General features: G+C 40.8%; 1 protein-coding gene across 9 annotated transcripts in view; it reads right to left on the bottom strand.

Moving 5' to 3' along the window:
* Positions 1-25,929, bottom strand: part of MTCL1 (microtubule crosslinking factor 1) — a 101,664-nt gene that overhangs the window by 61,780 nt on the left and 13,955 nt on the right. For all 9 annotated transcript variants that reach the window (XM_041399438.1, XM_041399435.1, XM_041399436.1 and 6 more), the window contains exon 3: positions 25,485-25,643. In XM_041399438.1, coding sequence (XP_041255372.1) covers positions 25,485-25,643 — 159 coding nt within the window. The remainder of the gene's footprint in view (positions 1-25,484; positions 25,644-25,929) is intronic.

Raw genomic sequence — 25,929 nt, forward strand, 5'->3', positions numbered from 1 at the left:
TTGATTCAAAAGCCTTTTTTTCTCAAACACTGATCATGAAAGCAGAACCTAAAACCCAACCAGTCCTTTTCTGAATCAATATTCTGGGTACAACAGTGCAATAATGTCACCTAAGGGGTTACAGTTTTTAAGAGCATCGCTAGCTTTTACATTGTTACTTGGTTATTTCAGTCTTTTTAATATAAAAACAAAATAACACAAAAAAATGCAGTTTTGAGGTGTTTCTTAGGATACTGGCTTGGTAGTATATAGTCAGATGGCTACACCCACATTAGAGACAGGGTGGTATTTTCAGCTTTTCTGGCAATTTTGTATTGTTTTATTTCCTCATGCTCTTTCTGTTGATTTTCTATCTGTCAGTGTTTCATCTCAGAGAGATTAACTGAAATTTCAGACTCCCTTGAAATATCTTTGTCCTCTTCCACATGACACATCAGCTGAATATTGACAAACAAAAAGGGCAACTAACAACAAAGTGGCCCTGGAGCCCACACTGCTGATGCAAATTTCTTCAGATCATGAGCTTTAAACCTTATTACGCTTGGATGTTTGTGCAAATGTGCCTGAGTCTTTGCACAGTTGTAAAAAGCTGCTAAATAAAGAAAAGTGATATTGATTTTTCTCTCTTTTCCCACAATTGGATATTTATGATACAAACAACCCCTAAAATATATAGACTTTCTTGAAGAGCCTTGAAGAGGCTGCACAGTCAGCAGAATCCCAAAGTTCAATTACAAAGGTCAGGCAGACACATAGAAAAAGGAAGAAAAATGTCCTGGGACTACACCCACTTTGGAGAAGAACAAGCAGTTTATTCTGCAAGAGAGGTCACAATTTAGATTTCTTTGCAGCCCCCCAAAGCAGCAGATGCAAACATGGATGTGGTGAACAAGAGTGCTGAGCTTTTGTCCAACACCAGTTTCTGTAGGGTGTAACTTCTAGCGTGCAGTTTGCCCATGTATGTACCTCACAGAATTTTTGCGAGGATTAAATCTTCGCAAGGATTAATCTTTAAATCTGTGTTTTGCATATCATATTTAGAAAAACAGCTAGAGTTAAGGTCACTTGATAACTTGCCAGGCAATAGGAATTAAAAGATAAACTGTTGTGTAATTATCTTATGCTGCATTTAGAAAAATTCTCTCTTATTATCCTGGGATAAAACCTGCATATAATTTTTCATGAATTAAAAACACACAGAAGTATTGAAAATAAATATACCTTAGACAGTTCCACAGTTCCACAAACAACAGGCACAATTTATTCTTTGATTCCATTTGATGTTCCACCACTCTGCAAACACGTATATCATTTTATGTTGTGGCAGTGTGATGGGTATCCTGGGAATGAGCCAAATTCAGCACCGGTGTTAAGGTGCAACCTGGCACAAGCCAGGCATGATGTGCACAGCTGCTGCCACAGGGATGGAGTTCATTTTGTTAAACTGGGAATGTGCCAGGTTTACACCTTTCTGGGTCAGTGTGTGCAGTTCTGCTCCTCTATGTAATTCATTACTGCAGTCTTCTTGAATGTGAACCATTAAATCAAAGAGAAAAGTAAAATGTGGCAGTATAGATAAGAAGTTTGCCACAAAACACTGCTGTTTTACAGCTCTGAGGGGCTGAGAAGTATCTCAGCTGTGGCTCTGAGGTCAGGACTGCTCAGCTCCCCCTGTTTTAAGCTCTGAAAAAAAAACAAGGACCTTCAAAAAAAGCAGTATGTTGAGGGCATTAAAAGAGGCAGGCACTGGTATGAAGACTCAAGCAGAAAAACAGGCATGCCACAGTGGAAAAGGAGCATGTTCTCACTGGGAGCTCTGTGCATCCTTGGTGACCTCCACTTTTTAATGTGAGACCATAAAGGCTGCTTTGAGTGGAGAATTTTTTTTCAAGTCACTTCTTTTAGTTATTACCAGTGGCTTCCCAACAGCTTGTAGGGTCCAACGCCCAGGGTTGGATGGGCTGCAAAGGTTAGGACACCCACAAAAAAAACCAGCTCTTAATGCATGGCAAAGGTGTAGCCCAGGAAATAAAAGGTCTGCAGTCTGGAAACTTCCATTAGGGAAAACCCCAAGAAGAGATCAGTTGTAAGGCAAAGCTAGTGACAAAAGCAAGAACAACCAGGGGTTTGTGTAAGTGGAAAGAATGGCATGACAGCAGTGAGGACTACTTGGCACTAAGGGAAAATAAACACTTAAACCACATTTATACTTGGAAGTAACACTACGACCAACCCTGGAATCAAGCTGCATAGGAGAAATTCAGATTGGACATTAGGAAAAGGTTCTTCATGGAGACAGTCGTTGACCCCTGGAAAAAACTCCACAGGGAAGTGGTCATGGCACCAAGCCTGTCAGAGATCAGGGAGCATATGGATGATACTTTTAGTAATAAAATTTAGATTTAGGTGGTCCTGTGAGGAACTGGGAGTAGGACCTGGTGATCCTTATGGATTCCTTACAACCCAAGATATTCTATGATTCTAACAATTAATGAGGCTAAAGCCTATCCCAGCTGCTGTTGATCTAGTCCATAACAAAATTCACACTTCCATGTCCTACCAGTTCTTCCAAGCCACTTCTGGAAAAGGGAGAGAGTGTGTTAGTCAATCACATCATTTGGTAGGGAAATGCACAGTCCTGTCTGTCTGTAATCTCCACATCACAAGAATAGCAAAACACTCTCCCATCTTATCTGCAGACCAAAATCTGACATTAGTCCCATGCTGGCCTGGGCCCTCGAAGCTCCCGCTGGATTCCCAGGGGTTTTCTGCCCGAGAGAAGATTGATTAATCCCCATCCATCTAACAGAAGGTCACCAGCTCACTCCATGCTCTCCTGAATACTGTGCAATCACAGGATTCAATTTAAAGTTTCTAAGGACAAGAAATTGGCTCCTCAGACACTGATCTACAAAACAGTAGGGTGCTCAGCTACAGAATAAAGGAGAAGCAGGAGAGGGCATTTCAGGAACCTATTGCTAATGAGTGAACCATCTGTCTGTCTTCTTTGTGAAAATTGGCTATTTATTCTGACATTTTCTTTTCCCCAAACAGTTTTTCTGCTGATGACCTTATTATTTTAAAGTAATGTAATCTAATTTTAATGCTAGTACTTGTCAGAATTATTTTAAAAAGCAATAATGATAATTGTAGCTATCTTAGCAAGCAGAAAAATAAAAATGTACAATGCCTCTGAGAGAAAAGGTGCAAGTCCCACCACAAACAAGCCTCACTGGTGATAATTATACTCATTATTCAGAAAGAAAATCATGGCCAGCTGTGAAATGAGTGGCCAACACCGAATTTTTCGTATGGGATCATTCTTCCATCACAAATGAAAAAAGATGATGAATACCAAAAAAAAAAAAAAAAAAACCAAAAAAAAAAAAACCAAAAGAAAGACTCACTACTGGCACATAAGCTAAGATGGACTCTCCCTGGTCGGCCTTACCCAATTTATATCTCTCAAAGGAAAGTGTCCATTTCAGGACTGCAGACTGTCCTTGAATGCCTCTAAAGGTGAACACCATTTTAGCAGAAATGTAAGAAGAGGATACAGAGACTAATCAAGTCGTCCATACATCTTCCCGTATTACATCTCTACTGCAGACACCACCAGCTGTTTCACAGAAATGGGCAAAAAGCCTGATGGTAAGTTAATAGCGATAGTCTTCTGAGCCAGGAAGTCTCCTCCTTATTCTTACCTGCTATAGATTTGTTTCAGACCTCAGTTATGAAACTGTGTGGCCCTCTCAGGACTTTCCTTCACAGCAGTTTTTTGGGGCCCTTTGGCCTGTTTTCAAGCAGTGCCATTACAATCCTAAATCTGAGTAGCTAGGCATTGCTTAGGCACATCTAATAAACAAGATATTGTAGAATGTAAAACACCTTCAGTATACCAAATTTTAAAACGACATCTGAGCTCATGTGAACTTGTCTCAAATCAGCAAGCATGGGCTGATTAAGTCCTCAAAAATGAAGTCACAGGGAAGGCACTTTCTTTGGATGGGCAGGTAGAACTTGGTAGTATTTCTCCAACCACTTTTTTGATATTAATTTTAATCTTAGCTGACCCTGTGTTTCTTTGTGCATGGTCTTATGCCAGGTGAAAAACACTGCATTTGGACTCATATTTTGACTTTTGGTGAGGCAAGCATGTACCCCAAATGAACACTTTGCTAAGGAGCCTTGTCAGCAGCAGCATTTTCTGATATTTAAACTGAAGTTTTCCAGACTTAGGGAGTGAAAGGAGAGATTTATTGAGAAAGGACTGATACATTCTGCTGCCATGAAGGTCTTGCAAGAACACACAACTCATAATTACATGTGACCCCTCTTTCTTCAGCCTGATGCCATTCCCATCAGCCTTTGAGATGCCTCTGACATACAACAAAAAGAGGGATAATGAGCCCTGAGCTAGTACTAACCTAACATCTTTGGGGTGCACACCAGCCACCAGAGATCAGCAGCAGAATAACAGAATAACTAAATAACAGCAGAATGCAAAAATCAAAGTGGTACAGGATCTATATCTCTTTTAATAATTTGTCTTTAATGAGTGCCATCCTAAGAGGAAGAAGCTGGTCATGTCTGGCTTGTACAATGTGCTAAAGCACTGCAAAAAGGTAACAGTAAGCAAAATCTTTCTTAAATCAATCAACAGAAGACATACAAAAAAGGAACTCTTAAGGGAAATCAAACTGGAACAAACTTCTCTTCTGATGGTAAAGATTGAGTGATTCCTGCTTATCTGGTGGTTTATCTGAAACACCTTGAGTATGTCCACTGGTCTCTAAAGGCACTGTGGACAAACAGCTCCAAGCAAAGTGGCTTCACTAAAAGGGGACTTCAAAAATCATGTTGTTAGCATTCATCTGTTCCTCATTACTCCAAGACAACATTAAATCTGAACAGATCTGGAAAATTGTACCTCCTACACAGACATTTTTTCCTCCTTATTGTCTTTCCAAGTCCTGAAAATGCAGCTGAAGGCATGAACAGCTGCAATACTGGAAGCTATGAATATGCTGCTTATACAGTAGTGGTGCTGGAATAACCAGAGCATGGTGCTACACTTTTTTCAAGAGGAAGAATTTCAAGAGTGAACTGGTAAAGCAGATTTTCCTGCTCTTCTAAGAAAAGAGACTGCTCCAGGGCCATGTGTTCATCAAACAACAGGACACATATTTCTGGTTTTACCATCTAGTAGAAGATGCTGAAGGCCTAAAACCTCCACAGTAAACCAGAGCATGTCTCAATATCTCTATTCTGAGTTTTTCCTTCTAGGAACATTAAAAACATGATAATTTGGTTTCTTTTTATTTGCATTAAGTGATGAACCCAAGTATAGTTGATAACGTGACTTGGGGAGGAAGACTTTAGAGAGCCTACTGGCATCCACTGCCAGATTGCTCATTTTGTTTAGTCTGAGAGTGACTGACTTGGGAATATAAATGCTGTTGTAATAAAAAAGCTACAGCTCAAAAAATGGGAGAAAAAAAAAAGGACAAAAAATAAGGGTACAAGGTTGTCTGACAAAAGGCTTTATCACAATAAGCATAGAGACCTGGAGAAGATAAGAGAAATGACAAAGGGTGGAGGAACCCAAGTGACCAATCAGTGAAATCAGAGCATGGCAAAGGATGTTATTAAACTGTTCTCCCTAGAGTGAAACCCATGGAGAGCTGGGGGGAAGAAACTTTCTTCTTGGACTTCCATGCAGAATATGAGGGTTACTGCCTAAGGGGACACAGGGCTAACTGTGGAATGTAGGAGGAAGCAAATTTGGGAATGGTGTAAAACTTATCCAGTTGGCAGTTTGTCACTGTAGGAAATGCTGTATTTTGCAGATCTGGTTAAAGTGGGCAGAGAATAAAATTAGGGAGAGAGATGGTGCAGTGAGACAGTCCTTACACTTATTTTCTTGTTCTAGTTGGCGTTGTTTATATATCTTCATGCATGTGCCCACAAAGTCATAAAGCACATAACAGCTGCATGTCCTCTATACAATACACCTGCATATTTTATTTATAAGGCTGAATAAAACAGCACAGATGCTTTTACTTATTGATTACAGTCTTTACTAGCTGTGTTCAATTTCACTTCAGCATCTCTTTTTGACATTAATGGGTGGTAGTCAGGCTCACCTTTTCCATGCTCACATTGATCAAAAGGCCTCATCATGTAGGTTTCCAGGAATAAGAATTTGTTCAGAGAAAAAGGATGAATGGGAATCGCATACCTCTTTCCAAAACTGGAAATCCCATTCTGAAGCTTCTGACATTCTGGACAGGAACCCAACAAAATCTAAGATTACTTCAAGCCACAAATGTCAGTGAATCAAGAATTGTTCCAATGGCTAAGAAAATACACAGCTCCAAAGGACTAATTGAATCCCTCTTCATATAATTCACCAGTATAGTAAGAACACGAAAATCACAGGAACTTAACCCATTCTGGCTTGAAATTACCCTTTCAATGCAGAGCACCAGGTGCAAATGGAAAATGTCTGGAACAATTTCTACCAGAATGTAAAAAGCAACTGAACAGAAGGAAAAAAACCAGGGTTTTTTCTTTTTGTATCTCATTACTCCTGTGCAGGAAGTCAGCATGAAATTTCTTGGTTTGCAGAGGTACATCATAGTCACTAAATTAAGAGAGTCTTAAGGAGAACAATTCTGCAGCCATGTTACAGAAGAAAACTGGAAGTGAAGAGACTGCAAACATTGCTTGTCTTTTCACAGGTGGCAATATCTTCTCCTGACTCATGCATATGTAGGAGACCTGCCCACAGTCTAAGTCTATGCAGGAGCTTCTCAGTAAGACCTTATTACAATCTCTTTCAGTGCATGCCCATAAACAAGTTTGTCTTCCTGGCATACGTCTTTTACATTATATTTATGCTCCACTTTATGCCTCAGGAAAACACTAGAGGGTTTATCAGCGCTAAAATTTCAGATATACTACAGCCAATGATTCAGAAAATTACTCATTATCTTGTAAAACTGTTAATGTAAGCCTCGCTTTTAAACAGCACATTCTTTATGACAGAGAACTTGTCTTCTGCCTTTTCTGTGAAGTATTCGGGATATTTTTGGGCCTCATAAAATTATAATAACACCCTCACTATCAAGGTAATGAAACTTGGCATTTTATAATGGTTTCTCTTATTGAAAACAGGTTTCAGAAAATCTTGGACATGCCTGTCTCTAACTACAAGTTTTAATTATTATAAAAAAAATGTTTCTAGTTTGACACTTCTTGATTTTACCCCTTTCTACTTTTAAACAGCTTTTCACTTTAAATCAGATTTTCAGAGGAAAAAATTGCTTCAAGTTTAAATCTTCTAAGTCTTTGATTTCAACTCTCCCTTATGAAAAAATACCATGGAAATAATGCAAACGTCAGCCCCCTTGCCATAGGTCAGAACCAGAAAAATGTGAAAGTCTTCAGTTTTTGTATAATACTCCTTCTGTCTGCTACATACATTAACATTTACGATGGAAAATGCTGAAGACCTCCCACCTCCAGTTGTTCAAGAATGTCTTGTTTAGTATCCACGGCAGACTATGACAGATTTGCTGGAATACACATCTCTGCATCGTCAGATGAATGCTCTGTGTGTTTGCAAAGGTCTACGAGATGGGCATGCCAGAAAGCCAAGCTTGTTAGCAGCTCCAGACAGTTCTCCCTGGAGTTTCTGTGTGCCTCTAATATACACCTCAGTATTCACCCAGAGAAGACCACATGTATCTTCTCTGCACACAGCCAGAATCTGTGCAGTGGACCAAAAGAGCCTTTGGTTGATATCAGTAATTTCCTGCTGTCCCATATCCTTGAATACTGGCTCAAAGGAATAGCCTCCAAGGAAGTTCAAGCCTTCAATTTTTCTGCCTTTCTCAACATTTTGGTAAAGAACTCCCCATATCACCTTTTGCATCTACCAGTTCAATTCCCGCAGAACACAATGAACGTGAGTCAGAAGGACACACACAAACCATACCAAATCCCTGAGGAACAACAAAACTGTATCTCACCACTAACCTGATGAATCTTTGCAAACCAGTGATTAAACCCCCTTTGTCTGACTAGACTCAGATGGATGTGTGTGATGTGAGGGACATACTTTCTTCTCAGGTAGATTTCAACTTCCAGCTCATTCATGGCATCACCTATCCTATGATATGTGCAAGGGTTTCTAAATCAGTCCTGCCCCCAAAGATGGCCACAAGGCTAATTTCAAGGCTGCCATTGTTCCCAAGTCCCCATCTAGTACTAAGAGAAATGGTTCCTGCCTGGGCTTGGGGCTGGTTTGGGTGCAAACAGCAATGCTGCTCCAGGCCTGGTGCTGCTAGGCTAAGAGAGCAATCCTTCAGGAAGGGCAGCATTAGAAGAAGGACACGATGGATGCCACCTTTGCAGAGATGGGTGCATAGCTGCTTCCCAGGGGTGCTGCGCAGTTTGGGATCAGGGGTGTATTGATACATTTAAAAGGGGGACCAATAGATTTTATATAACTTCTGTCCAAAGGATGTGAAATCTTGGAGGACATTTTAAAATATGTTTCAGTGAACAAAGAAAAGGACTACACAAATTCCTGCATGGAGCTTGACCCTTGCAAGATTCACCTTCTCCAATCCCAGCACAAAAAGCGATGCCCAAGGGGCTGTGCTGAGCTCTGTTCCACCGTGTCCCTCCCATTATGCCCTGGAGAAGGAGGCTGCCTGAGTCTGGCATGGAGTGGCAGCTCTTCCCCTCTAAACCCAGAGCCCAAATCCCCCAGCAATGCTGCAGCCCACAAGTGACTACAGATCTATTATGCAGCTGTTCCTCTCACATACCTACCCACACAAATCCTGGTGCTCCAACTTTGCTGGGAAGACACAGAGCACCACTAAATCCTATTTTATTACAGTCAGGATTAAGTATACTCATCCATGATGGCAATGTAAACCTTGCTAAAAGGACTTCTTAAAACCAAGCACCACCTAAAAACTGGACTCTCAGGCTTCTTAGAAAATCTGTAATATTTTCTTTGCTTGCCTTTGGGAGAAAATATTAAAAGTAAAGGCCTTTCAGTTGAATTACTGAGTAGATGGTGATCTGGCAATTTTCATTAAAAAATTCCATAAGTAAGCAGCAAGATGATATAGCCTACTGTAATTTATTTTGTCAGAGAAAAATTGCACAAGCAACTGCATTATTACAATGGACTCTTTTTAATTAAAGTTCCTGAGGAGAAGATAGGCATCAACTAAGAAAAGCCACCCATGTCCAGAAGCTATATTGAGAATAAAAAAACGAAAAGCCAAAACACATAGATAAATGGACATTTGACATGTGAATGAGGATTTCTAATAGCTCAGAGGAAGGAAGAATATGAAACTGGAATTTCAATTTAGGGCCAATTCAGATATAATCCCTTCTGTTAGGGATTTGGGGCTGCGAAGCTTCTCAACTTCAACGAGTATGGTTTTAGCATAGTTATGCATGTCAGACTGACAGACACCTGCAAGTTCCCTTTGGGAAGCAAGCTGGGGATGATCACTGACAGTGCCTGAAAGAAGAAGGTTCTGCAGGAAATCTCTTCAAGCTAATGGGACCCCAGGTAAATCTCAAATTAAATGCGTACTTAAATTCTAAATCAAGTGTTGCCTTCATTCCTAAAACTGGTGGTAATATTAGCACTTGTATGACAGGTCTGGTTGCTCACTTTATACAGATGCATGCCTAGTCTCCTTTGAGTCTTCCTAAATCCTTGCCCTTCAGTGATAACCATGTAGCAGTGAGATTCACAGACTGGTGACTTGTTTACGCTGTCTACCCAACAAGTTATTCTGTAATAGCTTCTGCCTCGGGCAACTCTCTGTGCCAGTATAAAAGTCACTTTGTCTTAGACTGGGGAAGCAAAGTCAGCAGCCAAAACACCTTTCCTACAGTAAACACCAAGGAGAAATGATGGGGGTTTAAAGATTGCTGTTAAGAGCTGTGATTTGGAGGGCAGCCAGTGGAAGGACACCCAACACAGACAGTAACTCTTTAGGCACACAAATATATTTCAATTCTAATCAGAAAAACAAAATAAAACCAAAACAAAACAAAGCTGCTTTCAAACATATACCTGAAAATACTACTGTAGTAGCAGTTAAAGAATAAGAATTCATTGCAGTTAGGCCTTGAAGCCCAATGGCCATCCCTACTCAAGACATCAGGAATAAACAGACAAAAGTTAGCATATGTTTTAAACGATCCTGTGCCTCACTTTCTCCCATCAGTAGACCTGGAGTAGATCACACAGATAAAACAACTCCATGATGTAATTTCCTGAAATTACAGTGAGGGTCTCTGACTAAAAACATTTAGATGGTCCCAAACACATTACTAAATGTCAGTAAACACTCTGAAATGCCTTCTTTTCATTTTTGTTATTATGAGAGAGATACTAGTACTTGAAGCAGTTATACTGGCTAAAAATTTGTTTAAGATTACTCAAAATCCTTGCACATACAACAGCCCTGCACATTCATGATTTTTTTTTTCTCAAGGACTGTTTTCTTTCTCGTATCTGTAATAGTAACCAGTGACACTTTAAATAAATTTTTAGCATAGTTTTTCTTTATTTATCTTTTCTCACTACTGTTTAAATCCCCCTGGAACTCAGTGGAAACAGTCCTCAAGCTCAATGGCATTAACAGGGAATCTGCCTTGCCTGAAAGAGTCTCAGGCTGGCATTAGATAGGGCTCCCTGGATGTGGCTCGCCAGCAGTTTGCATGTGGCTACTCCCTGCCACACCCAAACATGAAAACAAGGCATCAGTCACTGTTTACAACACTGCAAGAAATGCTGTAAACATAATGAGATCATCACAGGAAATTCACATGGTAAAAAACCTGGGAATTAATAATACAAACAGAGGAATGCTTCCAAGCAAATGGACATCATGCAAAATAAAGAAAGAGGGACAGTGTTTTCCAACCTCTGCTGCACCAAAGAAGAAACCCCAAGTGCAAATTAAAATCAGAGTGCTTGTATTTCATTAAGGTTAGAAAGGAAATTCTGTCTGCCCTCTGATAGCTGTTTGTGCCAGCCAAAAGTGAATTTATGGCATAATTGAAATTACATTCTTTTTCTGCTACTCACTCACTTCTGATGAGCATCATTATGCTGAAGCAATTTATCATGCTTTATATCTGAAAGAGCTGTTCTCTTTGCACAATTCTACCCTTTGTACCATCACTCTCTAAAAATCTGGGCATTATAATTTCCTTCCTCCTTCTGCTTCCCTTTCATGAAAACTCTGCTGACAATAGTGAGACAAAATACAGAGCATGCAATCTCAGATAACTATTAAATCTTCTGAGAACTAAGACATACTTTCACTGCCACAGGTGAATTTTCACTTTGAGTCTTTAGCTTCAGTCTCCCTCATCCAGCAAATGCTCCAAGGAAGAGCAGGAGACAGCCCCCTGCAGCTGGTGTGTCTGCAAGGAGGCAAGCAGCTGCCCCAGGTGCACAGCACATCAGGTGACTGCTCGGCAGGAGGAATATTTGTACATTGCAACTATTTTTTTCTATGATGGCCACAGCTTGGCAAAGGAAGGAAAGGAGACATGTTGTTTTCCATTCCTCTTGGCAGATGAACGAATTATCCCCTACCAAAGGCAGAAGCTGGTGGGTTGGCTGGTGCCCTCAGATGTGCAGTTGCAGGAGGCTACCTCTGCTTATCATAGCAGAGAGCAGCCAAGCCATGCCAAGGAATACAGTCTGTCAGCAGACTGTAGTCCTTTTTGTTACTTCTGTTTACAAACAAACCTCATTCCATGCTGAGATTTCAGCACTGGCAATCAAAAGGTACACTAAACAGATTTACCTTGAAGGTCTGCTTGACCAAACAGCAAGCCCCAGATGCTGCTTTAAACACCATTTGCAAGAACAGAAATACCTTTTGAACTTTTAACTGCTCAACCTCACCTAGTCCAGACTTTAGTTCATTACCTGTTGCCACAATGCTGAGCTGACAGTCTGGAGTTGACAAAATGCTACTACATCAGGGGAAAATGGACGGTGTGGTTGCTGGATCCCACACCATATGGGCAGGAATAGGCGCTCCACCACAAGACTCTAATCAAAGGATTTTTTATCTAACTTTTGAGAGTACCCACAGTTGCAAGATGAAGCCTTTAAATTTTATTTGGCTGCATCCAAAACACTTCATTAAACTTCAGGCACTTGTTTGCTGGAGGACATCAAACCAAAATATTGGGTGCTTTGATGTATACGTATTAGTCTAAAGGATTAATTAGGTCTGCAAGAATAATCAACAATTTGAGGCAGAAAAAAAAATCTCTTTGCCTGGAAGTCTGTCTCTGGAGATAGTCACTATTACCTGTGAAGGCTTGACTTGACCTCACCACACAGCCAGCTTCTCTTTAAAACCTGCACACAGAAATCAGACCTTGGACTCCTCTCAAGGTCCAATTCCCCTGCCTCCAATCCCTTGTAAATATGTAAGTACTGTCATCAGTTTCTTCCATATTTAAAAATTCCTATGAACTGAAAGCCAAATTCCTAGAAAGCTTAACATGGGCATATTTTTCCCTACCTAGGCAGTAATGGGATATTTTAGTTTTCGTTTCATCATCTCACTCCCCAAGGCTGTGTTTGTAACACACACTCAGCCACGATAAAATATCCAGTTCTAATTAAAGAATAGAAACAAAGTAAAAAGCCAAATTATTACCCCATGAGGTTAAAAAAAAAAAATGTCATCATGATCTTAGCTTAGGTAGCTAAGATCATGATGACATTTTGATATCTGCTCACTTCTGGTCAAATTCTCCATCTCCTATCACAGAGGAAAAGATAAGTTGTCACTGCTATGCATGTCATAATGGGAGAGACTGACTACCTGGCTATAGTAGTTAGGAGTGCTGTCAAAAAAATCCTTAAATGCACAGTCACTAATGATTTTATTGTGGTACATCTTTCATTTGAAAATAATAGTACTTTAATGGAGAAAATAGAAGCTCAATAGATCCTTAATGATGCCAAGTCTCTTTTATGCTAGCAGTTTTACATGGCAAAAACAATTTTTGGAAATGTCAACCTGCCAATCTGGTTTAAGGTTTTAAACCTTTATTATGAATTTCAGAGGTAGACTAGAAATATTTCTGTTAATGGCTTTGTTTGAAATGTCTTGACTATGGATAATCAGGTATGAGCAGCAGATTCTTGCAACACAAGAAGCCCCTGAATAGAAAATTAAAGCTAAATCAACATTATCCCAAGGCTTTCTATTCCTCATTCCCCATCACAAGGTTCCAAGTGGTTACTGCTGCATCCTCCTCACCCAGCAGGTCTTCAAACGAAACAGAAGTAAAATGAGCCTTTGGTGGTGGGCGATTTATCCGAGCTATTTCCTCTCCTAAATGCCCAAGAGGAAATCTCATATCCTTCCCCTTCTCTTCTCTGAGCTGCCAAGAAAAACCCAACTCCAGGATTCAGAGCAAGAGCTAGAGAGTCCAAGTGAGAAACCAAATCAGTTGCAGACCAGGAAAGGGAAGAAAAGATGGCTTAGATTTTAAAGCCCAGATTATAACATGACAAGAAGACAACCTGTGCATTTAATTAGTGCTCTTGTCCCCTTCAATTATGTCAGCTGATGACCTGGAGTAAAGGTGCTAGGATCCAATCAACACCCACGTTTAAAACCAGTTAACAGACTGTCAGGTTTAGTTGTGAAAATGCCTTTATTAGTAAAGGTTTGGTTTATTGGTTTTAGCAAATCCTGGAAAGCACTGTCAGTCTTCATACACCGAGAATTACATGCTGGTTGCTTGAGGAAACTGAAGCCTTCAGAAAGGCTTTCTTTTTTCCCTCTCTCTTGATTTATATTCACAGTGAAAAATCATGTAGTAGCATGACAAAGATCTTTCTTTCAATACTAGACTCTTTGAAGAGGTGTGGTACTTCTTGTGGAGCATTACATTGTGGATACCCGTGGTATATTGTGTCCAAAGCCTTCCTCTTGCTCTTACTTTTAAGGAAAGCATCCTTGAAAGCACAAAGCATGTGAGAAATGTCCATATCCAAATTGCTCAAACCCCAAAGGCTCCCTCTTCCTTCCCTTTGACTAAGAAAATTACTGTCAAATTTTCTCCTGATCATCTTGTAGCAGAGAAACAACAATGCCGAAGCTCTCCACAAAGTTTATTCATACCTGCTCAGAAGGACAGAAATTCATGCAATGTTTCTGTTTTTTGCAACAGCCTGAGAGCACAAAACCATGTTCAATGAAAGCCAGCTGCAGGAGTGCCAATGGTTCATCTTCCTGTGCAGAACTATAAGAACTCTTCTTATTTTTACATTCTCCCCCAAAAGAATACACAATTTCTTACATATGATTATTTTTGTAAGAGTTGTGTCCAAGAGAAGCAGGTGACATCTCTGAATTTGTGTTATTTAAATTACAGCCTCCTCTATGGCTGTGTGAAATGGTGGACTATTCACTTAAACAAAACTGAACAGATGTAAAACTTTACCCAAGAGTGCAATCAACACTGTAGGATAAAAACCACCCTGACTTTAATATTGACTGACATATTATTTTGCATTGTGTTTGGTTTTTTGCACTTACTACAGTCAGGCCCAGAATGGAAGTGAGAAATTATCCCACCACGGGAATGTTCTCACAGTATTTTCGGAGAGATTGAGAGCAGGTGGAACCATAAATAGCAGGAAAAGTTTCCTGTTTAAAGATTTTTTTCCTTGCCTGAAATCCTGACCTAGGGGAGCAGCTTTTGGCAGCAGCTGTAAAGTAACTTTCCAAATAGTGTAGCTCAGCCCTCAGCATCAGAGTCTGCTGTCCCAAGGTGTGTCTGAAGTCCTGCACATCTCAGCTGCCCCTAACCTTGAGGGCTGCTATGCATATACTGGAGAATTTTGTGTTCAGCTCAGCATCCATATCTGAAAAATGGTGAGGAAAAACCTAAGGTGAAGAAGAAAAGGAAGGAACAGAAGGTGAGAGAATCCCACCAAGGAGGAGCCTGTAGAAGGGGAGAGAGGAAAGCTGATCTGTTTGCCATCGCAGGAGATGGAGGACACCAAAAAGGATTTTTTTTTAAGGAAACCAACCCTAATTTCTTTTTCCTTTCTCTTGTGAGGGTAATCCAGAAACTGTAGTCACATAACCCAACAGCTCACCACAAGAGAGGAGAACATAGTAGCTGTCATTCTATAATTTTGATTCATGATGGTCAAGGTACAGCAATTAGTGGTTTTAATACAATGGTCAAGGAAGCTCCTTCCAACAAGTGATTCCCACCCTTTCACATCCTTATAAGTAATGTAGGACCTACATTTCAGTTCTCCCCCAAACTATTATGGGAACCTTCACCTGTAATTGCCCATAGTTTATGATACCTGTGGCAGTATGCACTACAACTTCTGGTTTGGGAATAATAAACAAATTAGTAAATTCATCTTAAAAGACACATGAGCATGGCAATGGAAAAGCAGAAGGATTCCTATAGAAAGGAGGACTTTGGGAATGACCAACCTGTCAGCCTCACCTGTGTGCCTGGGAAGAGCATGGAACAGATCCTCCCAGAAGTTGTGCTAAGGCACACGGAGGACAGAGAAGTGATTTGAGACATCCAGCACGGTTTCACCAAGAGCAAGTCCTGCCTGAGCAACCTGATGGTCTTCTACTGACTCCATAAGTGGGAAAGGGAAGGGTTAGCCCAGATTATACCATGGCAAGAACGATAAACTGAGCATTTTCTCCAAGCAAATCTTTCCTGAACTGGTGGGGGGTGGGGGAGGGGCTGATTGAATTTGCTTTCCAGAGGGACCCCATTTGGAGGTTTTGTCCCAAATTTGCCCTAAACCAGGACATCCAGAGAGGTGGTAGATGCCCCATTCCTAGAAACATTCAAGGTCAGACTGAGGCTCTGAACAACAGATCTAGTTGAAGATGTCTCTGTTCATTGAAGGTGGGTTGGACTAGCTGACATTTAAAGATCCCTCTATGCTATGAAGGACCAGACTCTTGAAAACTGAAAGAAGAGATTAAGAAAAAAATCCCCAATTATTTTTATAGAAAAATATATGAAAAACATTAATAAGGAAAACAATTTAAAGAAATTTGCAGATTTGCATCTGCTTTAGAATTGTTTTATCATATTATTTAATAACTTTATTCCCTCCTCCATCCCTTCAAAGTCTTTTGTTTTGACACAGGATGGGAATTTATCCTGAACTCGGCACGCAGCAACAATGAGGTGAGCTGCCTTCACCAATCTCTGCACAAGACCCACTTTCTCTTGGCACAGCTGACTGAGGCAAGAGCACGCTGAAGAGATTGGACTGTAACTATTTTGGAGTGATCCCTGAGAAAGAGGCCTTAAATAGACCAATACGTACATCTGCCAGTCTCAGATGGATCGTTGTGCTTCTTCTGCCCACGTAGGCATTATGCTGATGTCCCTAAATATCAGCACAGATTACCCTCCCCAGCTCTGGCTACTAGTTATGGAGCAAGACGTAAAATTTGGAATATCTTGTAATTTTTGTATTGATTTTGGCTAGAGCTTCCATCTTGTGACAAAATATACAGTACAGAAAAAAGGAAACAGGGAAATCACAAATAGTGTACCCATTAGGGGTAGACTGTGTCATTTTTCTAGAATGAATGAACCACCATGATGGGCATTTGAAGAAAATTCAGTATTTCTCACACCAAGGCACATGAAACCCAAACCCTAATCAAGGAAAGGCTTTGCCATGCCTCCTCCCACAGAACAGATACTGTCTCTTCACCAGGCATTTTCAGCAGGCTGAGTGTAGGAACAGGGTGAAAAAACATCTTAGCCTTGCAGCGAGCTCCCAGCTGATATAACTGCTAGCAAAACCAATGGAGGTGTGGGGATCACTCCTGTGGGGATGAGAAAGAGGCTGAAACACTGCACACACTGCCACTTTGGCATGGATTGGGTTTGCAAAGAGAGCAAGATAGGTGAAAGTATCCTCATCTGTGGATGCAGGTTATTTACTGAGAGCAGCAAAATGTGCTGATTACAAATTGCTTGAAGAGTCACAACTGCGTGATTCCACCTCTTTACCACTTAAACCCCTTTCCTGACCTACTTGCACCAGCTGACTCCATTTTTCCCTTTCAGAGGAAAAGAGAACTGCCTGACAGATCCAGGCAATGTGTGGCACTCTGCCGAGCCGAGCCGCACTTCAGCCAGCAAGGCTTTGGGCAGTGGAGCCACGCTTACCTGCACAGTGCCAGGCATAGAGAAGGAGGGAAGTCCAGTGCCGTGGCATGTGGCAATGGAAAACTTGCCAAGACGGTCAGATCTCTGCCCCTCATTCATCCTCTGACAGCTTGAGTAGCGCAACGTTAATAATTCATAAGTTATCTCTGCAATAAGTTACGTTCTGCTTTTAAAAATAGAGCTAGAGAAGCAAGTCTAAATAATTAATTTCAGAAGAAAAATAATCAAACAACCCTTTCAAAGAAGGACAAAAATCAATAGCTCTGGCTTTTTTTCATCTTGCTAAGCATTTCCGGAAAATACAGTCCCTATGGATGACAATGCCCGGTGTGACACATATTCCTAAGTGCAGCATCATCACAACAAAAACCACAGGCAATCTGCAAAATTCATTTAGAATCTATGCATCTCACAAAACTCCTCTTCTCACCCTGACAGACTGTCTCTCCCTCTTTTCCATCCTGCTACCCAGCGCTCCAGATGCTGGGATGAAATTACCGGTGATGTGAGATGAAAGCAGCTGGCGCCCGCTCACCGGGAGCCAGCCAAAGGGCAGGGAAGCTGTGCCTCCCTGGAGCGGTGGCACTGAGCTGGCCACCAATGCCAGCCCTGCACTGAGCACCAAATGAAGGGAGCTTCTTTACAGGGTTGCACACCGTTTCTCCTTCAGCTGGAGCTCCCTGATATGCACAAGGCTACATGAACTTGGGATCTGTGCGGGCTCCTCTGAGCCCTGGGAGGAAAGCAGGGCGGGCAGGGCATGAGATATCTCTGAAACTACAATGCCCTGGTATCCACCTCCCCCCAAACACTGCATGACACTTCCCACAGGAACAGTTGTCAGATGGTTGCTGATCTGAATTAGTTTCACTGGAGAGTGGAACGGCAAGGGATATACCTAATCAACTTCAGCATGAATTTAGCTGTGGATATTCCAGCTTTAAATCACACATTCTGTTCACAGAAACAGCAGCATGCTGTGACAATTTACTTCTCCTGAAATGAAGTCTTGTCCACAACTTGGCACCTAGGACTTATGCCCCAAGTGAAACACAATTTAGAATATGGAGAGCATGCACCTATTTTTCCCCCCAGAACAGCACTTGAAGGATTTGCTACCAATGTTTTGCAAGGGTTTGCTGAAGAAAACCTTTAATTATGTTAGGATATATTAAGGGATGGAATGAAAAGAAAAGAAGGTATTTTTCAAATTAAAATGTCACAGAGACTACAGTTTGTTTGCACTGTCACTGCTGAAGCCCATGTGACAGACAGCAGGATTATTTTTGGTAACTGGGTGGAGGATGGGAAGACTGATACACTATTTGAACTTCTCCGTGCCAGTCTCTGCTATTGAAAAAGTTACAAAAAGGCTTCCGCTATGTAGTAAGAAAAATGAGTTATCAATGGAGCACAGAGAAATTTAATTTATCATACAAAGAAGGTTTCCTTATAACTAACCGGTATCTAGACAGTCATGCAGCTATGGCAGGTCATTTTTCCTGCTTTAAATGCCATCAGCCAAACATAATTTCTCCATATGCAAAGGCCAGTTGTGGTTCTTCAAAGTATTTGGGAGTAATGAAGGGGGTGAGTCAGCAGAAGCCCATGCCTGGAATGAGAAACTCAGGCTGAGTAACAGAAGAGAAGAGATTTTGCATGAGACGGATCTCTGGATCTGATCAGCAGAATCACTGTTACTTTATCTCAAAATCACTCACTTCAAAAATTGTAATAGGATTGGGAAGTAGTGTCAGATGATTGCTGGCCAGTCTGGACAGATAGCAAATGCCTAGAAAATAAAGACTAATGAAGCTTGGTGGCAACTTATTTGTTAAATCATAAATCTTAATTTCAGATATAGATACTGCTCAGGAAGAGCATTTATAACATAAGAGAGTGGCACAAAATATTTGGAAAATGTGAGGGGTCCTTCAGTTTAAAGATTTTTTTTAAATTTCTAAAAATAAATGGGGACAGTGCATTAGAAGATGTATAATACAATAACTTAAAAAAAAAATCATGCTACTGAGTTTCCTTCCTAACTACTGTGGTTTTTGAGTCCAGAGAGGTCCATCCCCATGCATGGCCTCCTACTAAGAAGGAGCATTTCACTCTCTCTACAGTTCCTCAAATGCCATAACAAGTATAAATAATTCACTGTGGGTAGGTACAAATTTATTATTTATCACAGTGAAAAAAAAAAGATACTGGATACAAAATGGTGCTGTGGTAAAACTTTCATTCAGTTAATGGGTTTAGTTATGATTATTGCATAGGACTTCATTACTTAAAACTGTCACAAGCACTAAATTCTAAACAGGGTTATTGAGTCAACATATCGTTCTTGCTTAGTCCTTTTAGTGTTACTTGAATCCTGTCCTGTTCCTCATAAATTTCCCTTCAGGTAAACTCACTGATAGCTAAAAAAAAGGTAATGTATTACAAAAATTAAGGAATTTTCACAGCATATCCCTACTTCTGTGAGTAAATTTCTTTTGAAAAATGTCTGAAAAACATTATGTGCCAGTTTAATAAATATGTATAAATTCCTAGCTAATGAAAACATAGGGTAATGTTTTATGCAAACAAGTGTGTTTTCATAAATAATAATAACCAAAAAAATTCTTTAGCACTTATGTACCACTTCGCACCAGCTTTGTATTTATACCAGAGCAAAAAGACAGAAATGTGATTTCAGCTTGGAATAATCACACTTTACACACATGCAGCATGTGTTTTGTCCTACTTACGAGGTTCATGGCAATGAAAATCACTGTCACACTCAGCTCCAGATTTCACACACAGCAACCTCCAGATTTCATTTTGCTATGTTATTCTTATAGAGCTGAATTCCTCCATGAGCAAAATGCACTCCACCTCTATTGATGTTAAACAGAGTACTGCACTTGCACTTTGGAGCAAAACTTGTCTCAAAACAATATGTCTGAAAGACTTTTCAACTTAGCTGATATATTTCTATCATTTTTATAAGCTTCTGAATGTAGGTTTTCACTCTGTTTTAACAAATATTTTAACAGAAAATTTTCTTTGACTGTTAAAAGCAGCAGTTCTTGAACAGTGCCTCAAAAATCAGGTGCTGCAGGGGAGGAGCAGGGAATAAGCTTAAGCATTACACCATCCAAAGCAAGAAAAGCTCTTGGATGAAAGAGCATTTATAGAAGTCACTGCCCTAAAAAGCCCACAGGTAACCTGGGAAAGCCCATTTACAGTAGGTGCTGGTTCCCATTTCAGTCCGTGTCCTGAAGAGACACGTTGGAGGCATTACTATGGGCCAGAGAGGACTTGTACTTCTTCCCTCTTCAGCAGAAATGAATGGAAACAGGATTTCTTGCCTTTTGCCTCTACTCTTTTTTGTAAAAACACCACTGAACATGAGCTTCACCCATAGCCCTCTGTCAGCTGGAATGGTTTCCTGAGTGAAGATGCCCAGGGAACAGCACTTGGGTCTCTGACAGTCCCAACAACCTGAAGGGCTTGAAGCATTTCAACTAAAGTTAGGAGCTGGCCAAGAAAACTTCAGTATCACATGGGAGGCTGCTGCTACAGCAGAGGTCCTTGCAAGACAGAAAGCAACACCTCCAGTTGCTCCCACTCTGGTCCTTCTGCTTTCAGTGGCCACAAGAAAGACTGTCACCTGCTCAGTACGACCAACACACAACCAGTAAATTCCCCTTTCTTCCCAGTTACACAATTCTCATTCATTTCTTGCTAGCCCATTTCACAGTACTCACATCAAATCTTCCAGCAGCTGCTGCCCCTGACCTTATTCCTCCCCTCTTTGTCTGCTCTGACGGGGCTGCCCATCCCCAGCAGTGTCAGGGCTGCCACAGCTCTGCCTCATTCTCTACCCTGGCTCACCACAACAAAACCAGACAAAGGGAAAATACACATTTAGCAGCTGCAAACAACACTTGCCAAGCATGATTTCCTAGTTGTTTACACTTAGACTAAAAACAGATCATCCTTTTGTGAAGTATTTTCCTGAGAAAGGATAAGGAAGAAGTTCCTTCAAGATGCCCGGGTGGCTCCAAAGAAATGAAGTTTGGGGTGAATTAGATGTCGAGTGGAGAAGTTGAGTTTTCAAAGAAAATCCACTTGCTATTTTCAAGTCTTTTAGAGAAGTTCTGATTTGTAGATGCTCAGAAGAGAATTGGTAAGGGCTTTGCATTGCTGCAAAGGAAAGTAAACTTTGAGGAATAAAAGTGTTCTGAATGCTTTCTGGTTGATTGATTGAGAAAAATTCTTAATACACACCAAAATTTCTCATGAGGTGCATTAGGATATTAGGAAGGGGGAAATGACAGCTGCAGGGATGTTGCTGAGGTAATTTGTTAGTGATGGAGTCATTTTTTTCTGTCCTGGCAGCCTGCTGACTCAAATGGCAATGTTAATAACCCAGACAACATGAGGAAAAAGCAAGCAAACCTTGGCAGGGATATGTGTTCTTATCAAATCTGTGAGGGCACACTGCCTTTGCTTCCAAAGCTGTAAGGAGGAAGCAGCTTTGTTAAGTCACAGAAAATCCTAGCAAATTCCTAGAAGGGACACAAACATCCCAGGATGTTAAAAAGAAGTGTTCGCAGCAGTAGGAAAACTCTGCAGCTCTGATGGAGAATGCCACAGAAAAAGGTATCAAAGGGTACTGCAAAACCAGTTGAAATGTTCACAGTAAAAAGGATAGAAAGGCGAGATTTGAAAAATGAAAAATGAAAAAGTAGGTGAGTGTAATCATGGAAAAAAATTAATGAACCACAGTGCTTCAGCAGCTAGAGAAGACTGACAGAAAAAAAAAAAAGATCTTGCTGCAGTCAGTAAAGTTAAAAAAACATTCAGTGAGAAAACATTATTAACCAATGAAAGAAGTATCTTCAAAAGAATCAGTGACAGCATTTCAGGCAAGAGTAGCAGATGATGATCAGTGATAAACGAGTAAAATCCAAAAAAAAATAGGAAGTATTATGGGAAAGGAAAGAACTATATTATCTTTTGGCTAAGAGAACTGAAAGCAAAAAGGGAAATACAGTGGCATGAGTAAGCAAAGTGAATGCCAGGATACTGATGAAGACATTCAGAGAAGAATAATGTCTAACTGGAAGACATAGGAATCAGACAAAATTCACAAGCATTCATTAAATATTCTTATCAACTCATATCTTAGCTCAAAACACAGGAAATGCAGCAAAAGGCTGGTGGGATGGAGCACATTTATGGAAAAAAAGAAAAAGACAAAGGGAAAGAAGGAGGTGGCATCCTAAAAACCTACAAGGGACTCACCAGTTATCTGAGAGTTCCACAATGAAATAATCAGTGAAAATCGGAATATTTTGTTGATGGGGAGCATTTGGCAGATACTAGAACAGAACAAGGGCTTAGATTCTGTTTTGGTAGATTATGCAAAAGCTTCTGAAAATGTGTCATGGAATGGGAATCCAGAAGCACCTGGGACTGGGGAGGGAAGTGCATTAGCAGCAATGCACAGGGAGAGAGGAGAGGAGAGGAGAGGAGAGGAGAGGACCGTGAAGGATTATTTTCACAGTAAGACACATTGAGAAATATTTTTTAGTGACAAGAGAGGAAAGTGCCTCTCATATGTACTTAATAAAACAACTTGAAACTACATGTTCAGTAGGAGGCAAAAAAAATTGCCAGTTAAAACTGTAAGGTTTCTTTCTTAAGGAAATAAACATTTTATTTAGATAGAACAAGCCCATATACCCAAACAGTCCTGTGGAAAATATCACAGGAGATCAAAACAGGTATTGGTGCAAAAAAAAAAAAAAAAACCCAAGAAAAAAACAGAACTAAACATAATAAATGTTAGAAATTCTTCGAAAGATTATGATAAACACCAAAGGTGGCTTTAAAGAAAGAGTGCTTTCAGAGACATGTACAATTCCTAAAGGTATTTCAGCATGCAAAATACATTAAAGATAATCAACATATATGCCATCTACTGCAGTGAGAAATGGGAGCCGAGGGAATTGCACGGCACGCCAAAGCAGAAGCGAGCACTGAATTAAGCAATAAATATGAACATAGATGGGAGAAAGCCGTTCTGTTGATCCAGTGATAGAGAACAGTCAAGGATATTACAGAGAATGAGCATATGGTTGCAGGAAGCTATATCAGAGAGTGAACACTGTCTAACTGAGTCTCAGGCAACGCTCCAGGACCAGATAGGAAAATGCTCCTTGTAACTGTCAGCCCTTAGATAGACAAGATGCAGAGTCAGGGTGGACTGGGAAGACGCTACATGGCTTTGGGCTCACTTTTGTCCTGATATATAAAGAACCAGCTTTCCCACTGGCACGTCTATAATACATTCCCTGCACACATTAAATGTTCCTAAGGAGGTGCCACTTCTGGTAGTTATTTGAACACATCTTGAATGAAGAATTTTTTTTTTTAGCAATGTCAACAACACTGCAAACACACTTATGTGACACATGCGTAGCTGTGTTTCTCCAGCTTTTGGCTCATCTGTCCTTGTGTGACCTGCCAAGGACTCCAACCTCATCTTCTCACCTCCAGTGACCTTGTGAAATTGTGACTGCCAGAGAAACCACAACTCATGGCATGCAAAACCAGACTGTCTCTACTACTACTACTACTACATCTCATGATCCCTCTTATGCCCTGCTTTATCTCCAGATCAGCATTAATGCATCCCATCATTCTACCTGCTATCTCTCCTTTTCCCTAGCTCCCCTCCAGCTTTTGCCCCTTACGGGCAAGGAATACATACAAAGTAAGGGTGCATTCACCTCATCTTGCAATCCAGCAGAGAGACAGCTGACTTAGCAGCGCTTCCCAGCACAGCTAGGCTGCAGCAATCTAAGCAGCAAGGTAAATTCAGCCTGGTTAGCGCTAGCTTGAGCCTTCAGCACTGCTGGACCATTTTTTCCCTCACTTCTCACCCACAATTTAGTTTCTGCTTGAACCCCAAGACTATCAAGCAGTACCCAGTGGGCCTGCATGTTAATCAACAACAAGCAATAAATTAGGTACTGTTGATGAGATGGCATTTTTTTACAGAGCAGAGACTGCAGGCCCTGTAACATGGTATCATGTCCACTTAGCACAGCATTCACAAATAACATTGAGAAAGGAGAAGAAAGCTAAAACATCATGCAGACTTTATCTTTTGTGTCAGGTTCACAAGTAATCTAAGCCACACTGATTTGTGTACCAGCTGATGATCTGTTCTGTTAGGTACAAACACTCCACATCTCCTGCACTGGACTACTCATAACTCAAACGCACAGAGAAATTAAACAGGGGCTGTCCTTATAAGACTGAGCCAGGATTTGTGCCAGTTGACTCACAAGTAATGTTGGAAAGATTAAAATAACACATAATTGCACCAGCTCTCTAAATCTGACCAGGGCTCAGAGGATAAATGTCTTAGCTCATTACTTTTAAATGCTCTATCTCAATCTGGTTTAAAACAGAGCAGGGGCTGTGAACTGCCAATCTGCTGTACTGTTAAAGGAACAGAAATACCACTGCAGATTGGGATGTAGGCTCCAGCAAAGAGCTGTGCTTAGTATTTGGCTTCCCTTTATGGTCCCCTGCTCTTCAGCTCACTTGCTTCCAAGGATCATCACTTCCCCCAGTATGACTCTGTGTCAGCACCAGTTGAAATGATCCCTTTTCTCAAGAGACAGCATTTCTGTGTCTGAAGTGCAGTGTTATTTATACTTTACAGACCACACTCCGGCTGCCCAGCTCATGCTGATGGCTCCACCACCATCACCACTGAGGAGTACCAGCCAAAACAGCAGCTTACCTATCTGAACCCTGCTCTCAGAGACAAATCATGCACACTTCATTTGACTTTCAAGTAGGTGGAAGTCCCAGTCTGTGTAAAGAACAGCCAGAGCTAGCTGGAATCAAATCAGAAAGGGTTTTGCTCCAGCAGGAAGAAAGTTCTTAAGGAGACAGTTTAAAATGGGACAGAAGCCCTGTGAGAAGCCCCAGACAAAAAGTGGAGCATCACTCATCTACATCTCTATTGATTCTCAATTACCGATGACCTATCTGGGACATGGAGAGACCTTTGGGGCAATTGTACAAGCAATATTAGCAAGCATTTCATGTAAGAATCAATCTAAGACACCTCTTTGCAAAATTTCTATTCTAACCCCATGCTCTGCATGGTTTTTCTGACAATTGCTTACCTCTTTTAACTTGTCCAGCTCATTTTGCAGCGTCTGCTTGGATACTTCCACCTCAATGATTTGCTGCCGAAGGACTTCGTTTTCATCTTCTGCTTTAACTCGTTTCTCCTCCACACTCTCCAGCTCATGGTGCAGTCTGACAGAAACATCTTTGGCTACCTGGTCAAAAGAGCACAAATGCATGAAGATCATCCATGATCAGCAAAAGCTATGGTATGTCTCCTACAGTAAGGAGCATATCGCAGCCCTAGGCAGCCAAGAGATTTTTAATTCAATTATGACACTGTTGATGGAACACTCCAAGCCTTCCAAGTACCAAAATGAATATTCATTTCTAATAAAGGAATCCAGAATGAAAATATATTTGATTACCCATCTCCAGCTCCCTCTCCACCTTATGCTAAGGCAATGTCATGAGCAGCAGGAGGAAACAAGCAGGCACCAA

This window comes from Onychostruthus taczanowskii, unplaced genomic scaffold, assembly GCF_017590055.1.
Source record: "Onychostruthus taczanowskii isolate IOZ18803 unplaced genomic scaffold, ASM1759005v1 scaffold16, whole genome shotgun sequence".
Classification (NCBI taxonomy): Eukaryota; Metazoa; Chordata; class Aves; order Passeriformes; family Passeridae; genus Onychostruthus; species Onychostruthus taczanowskii.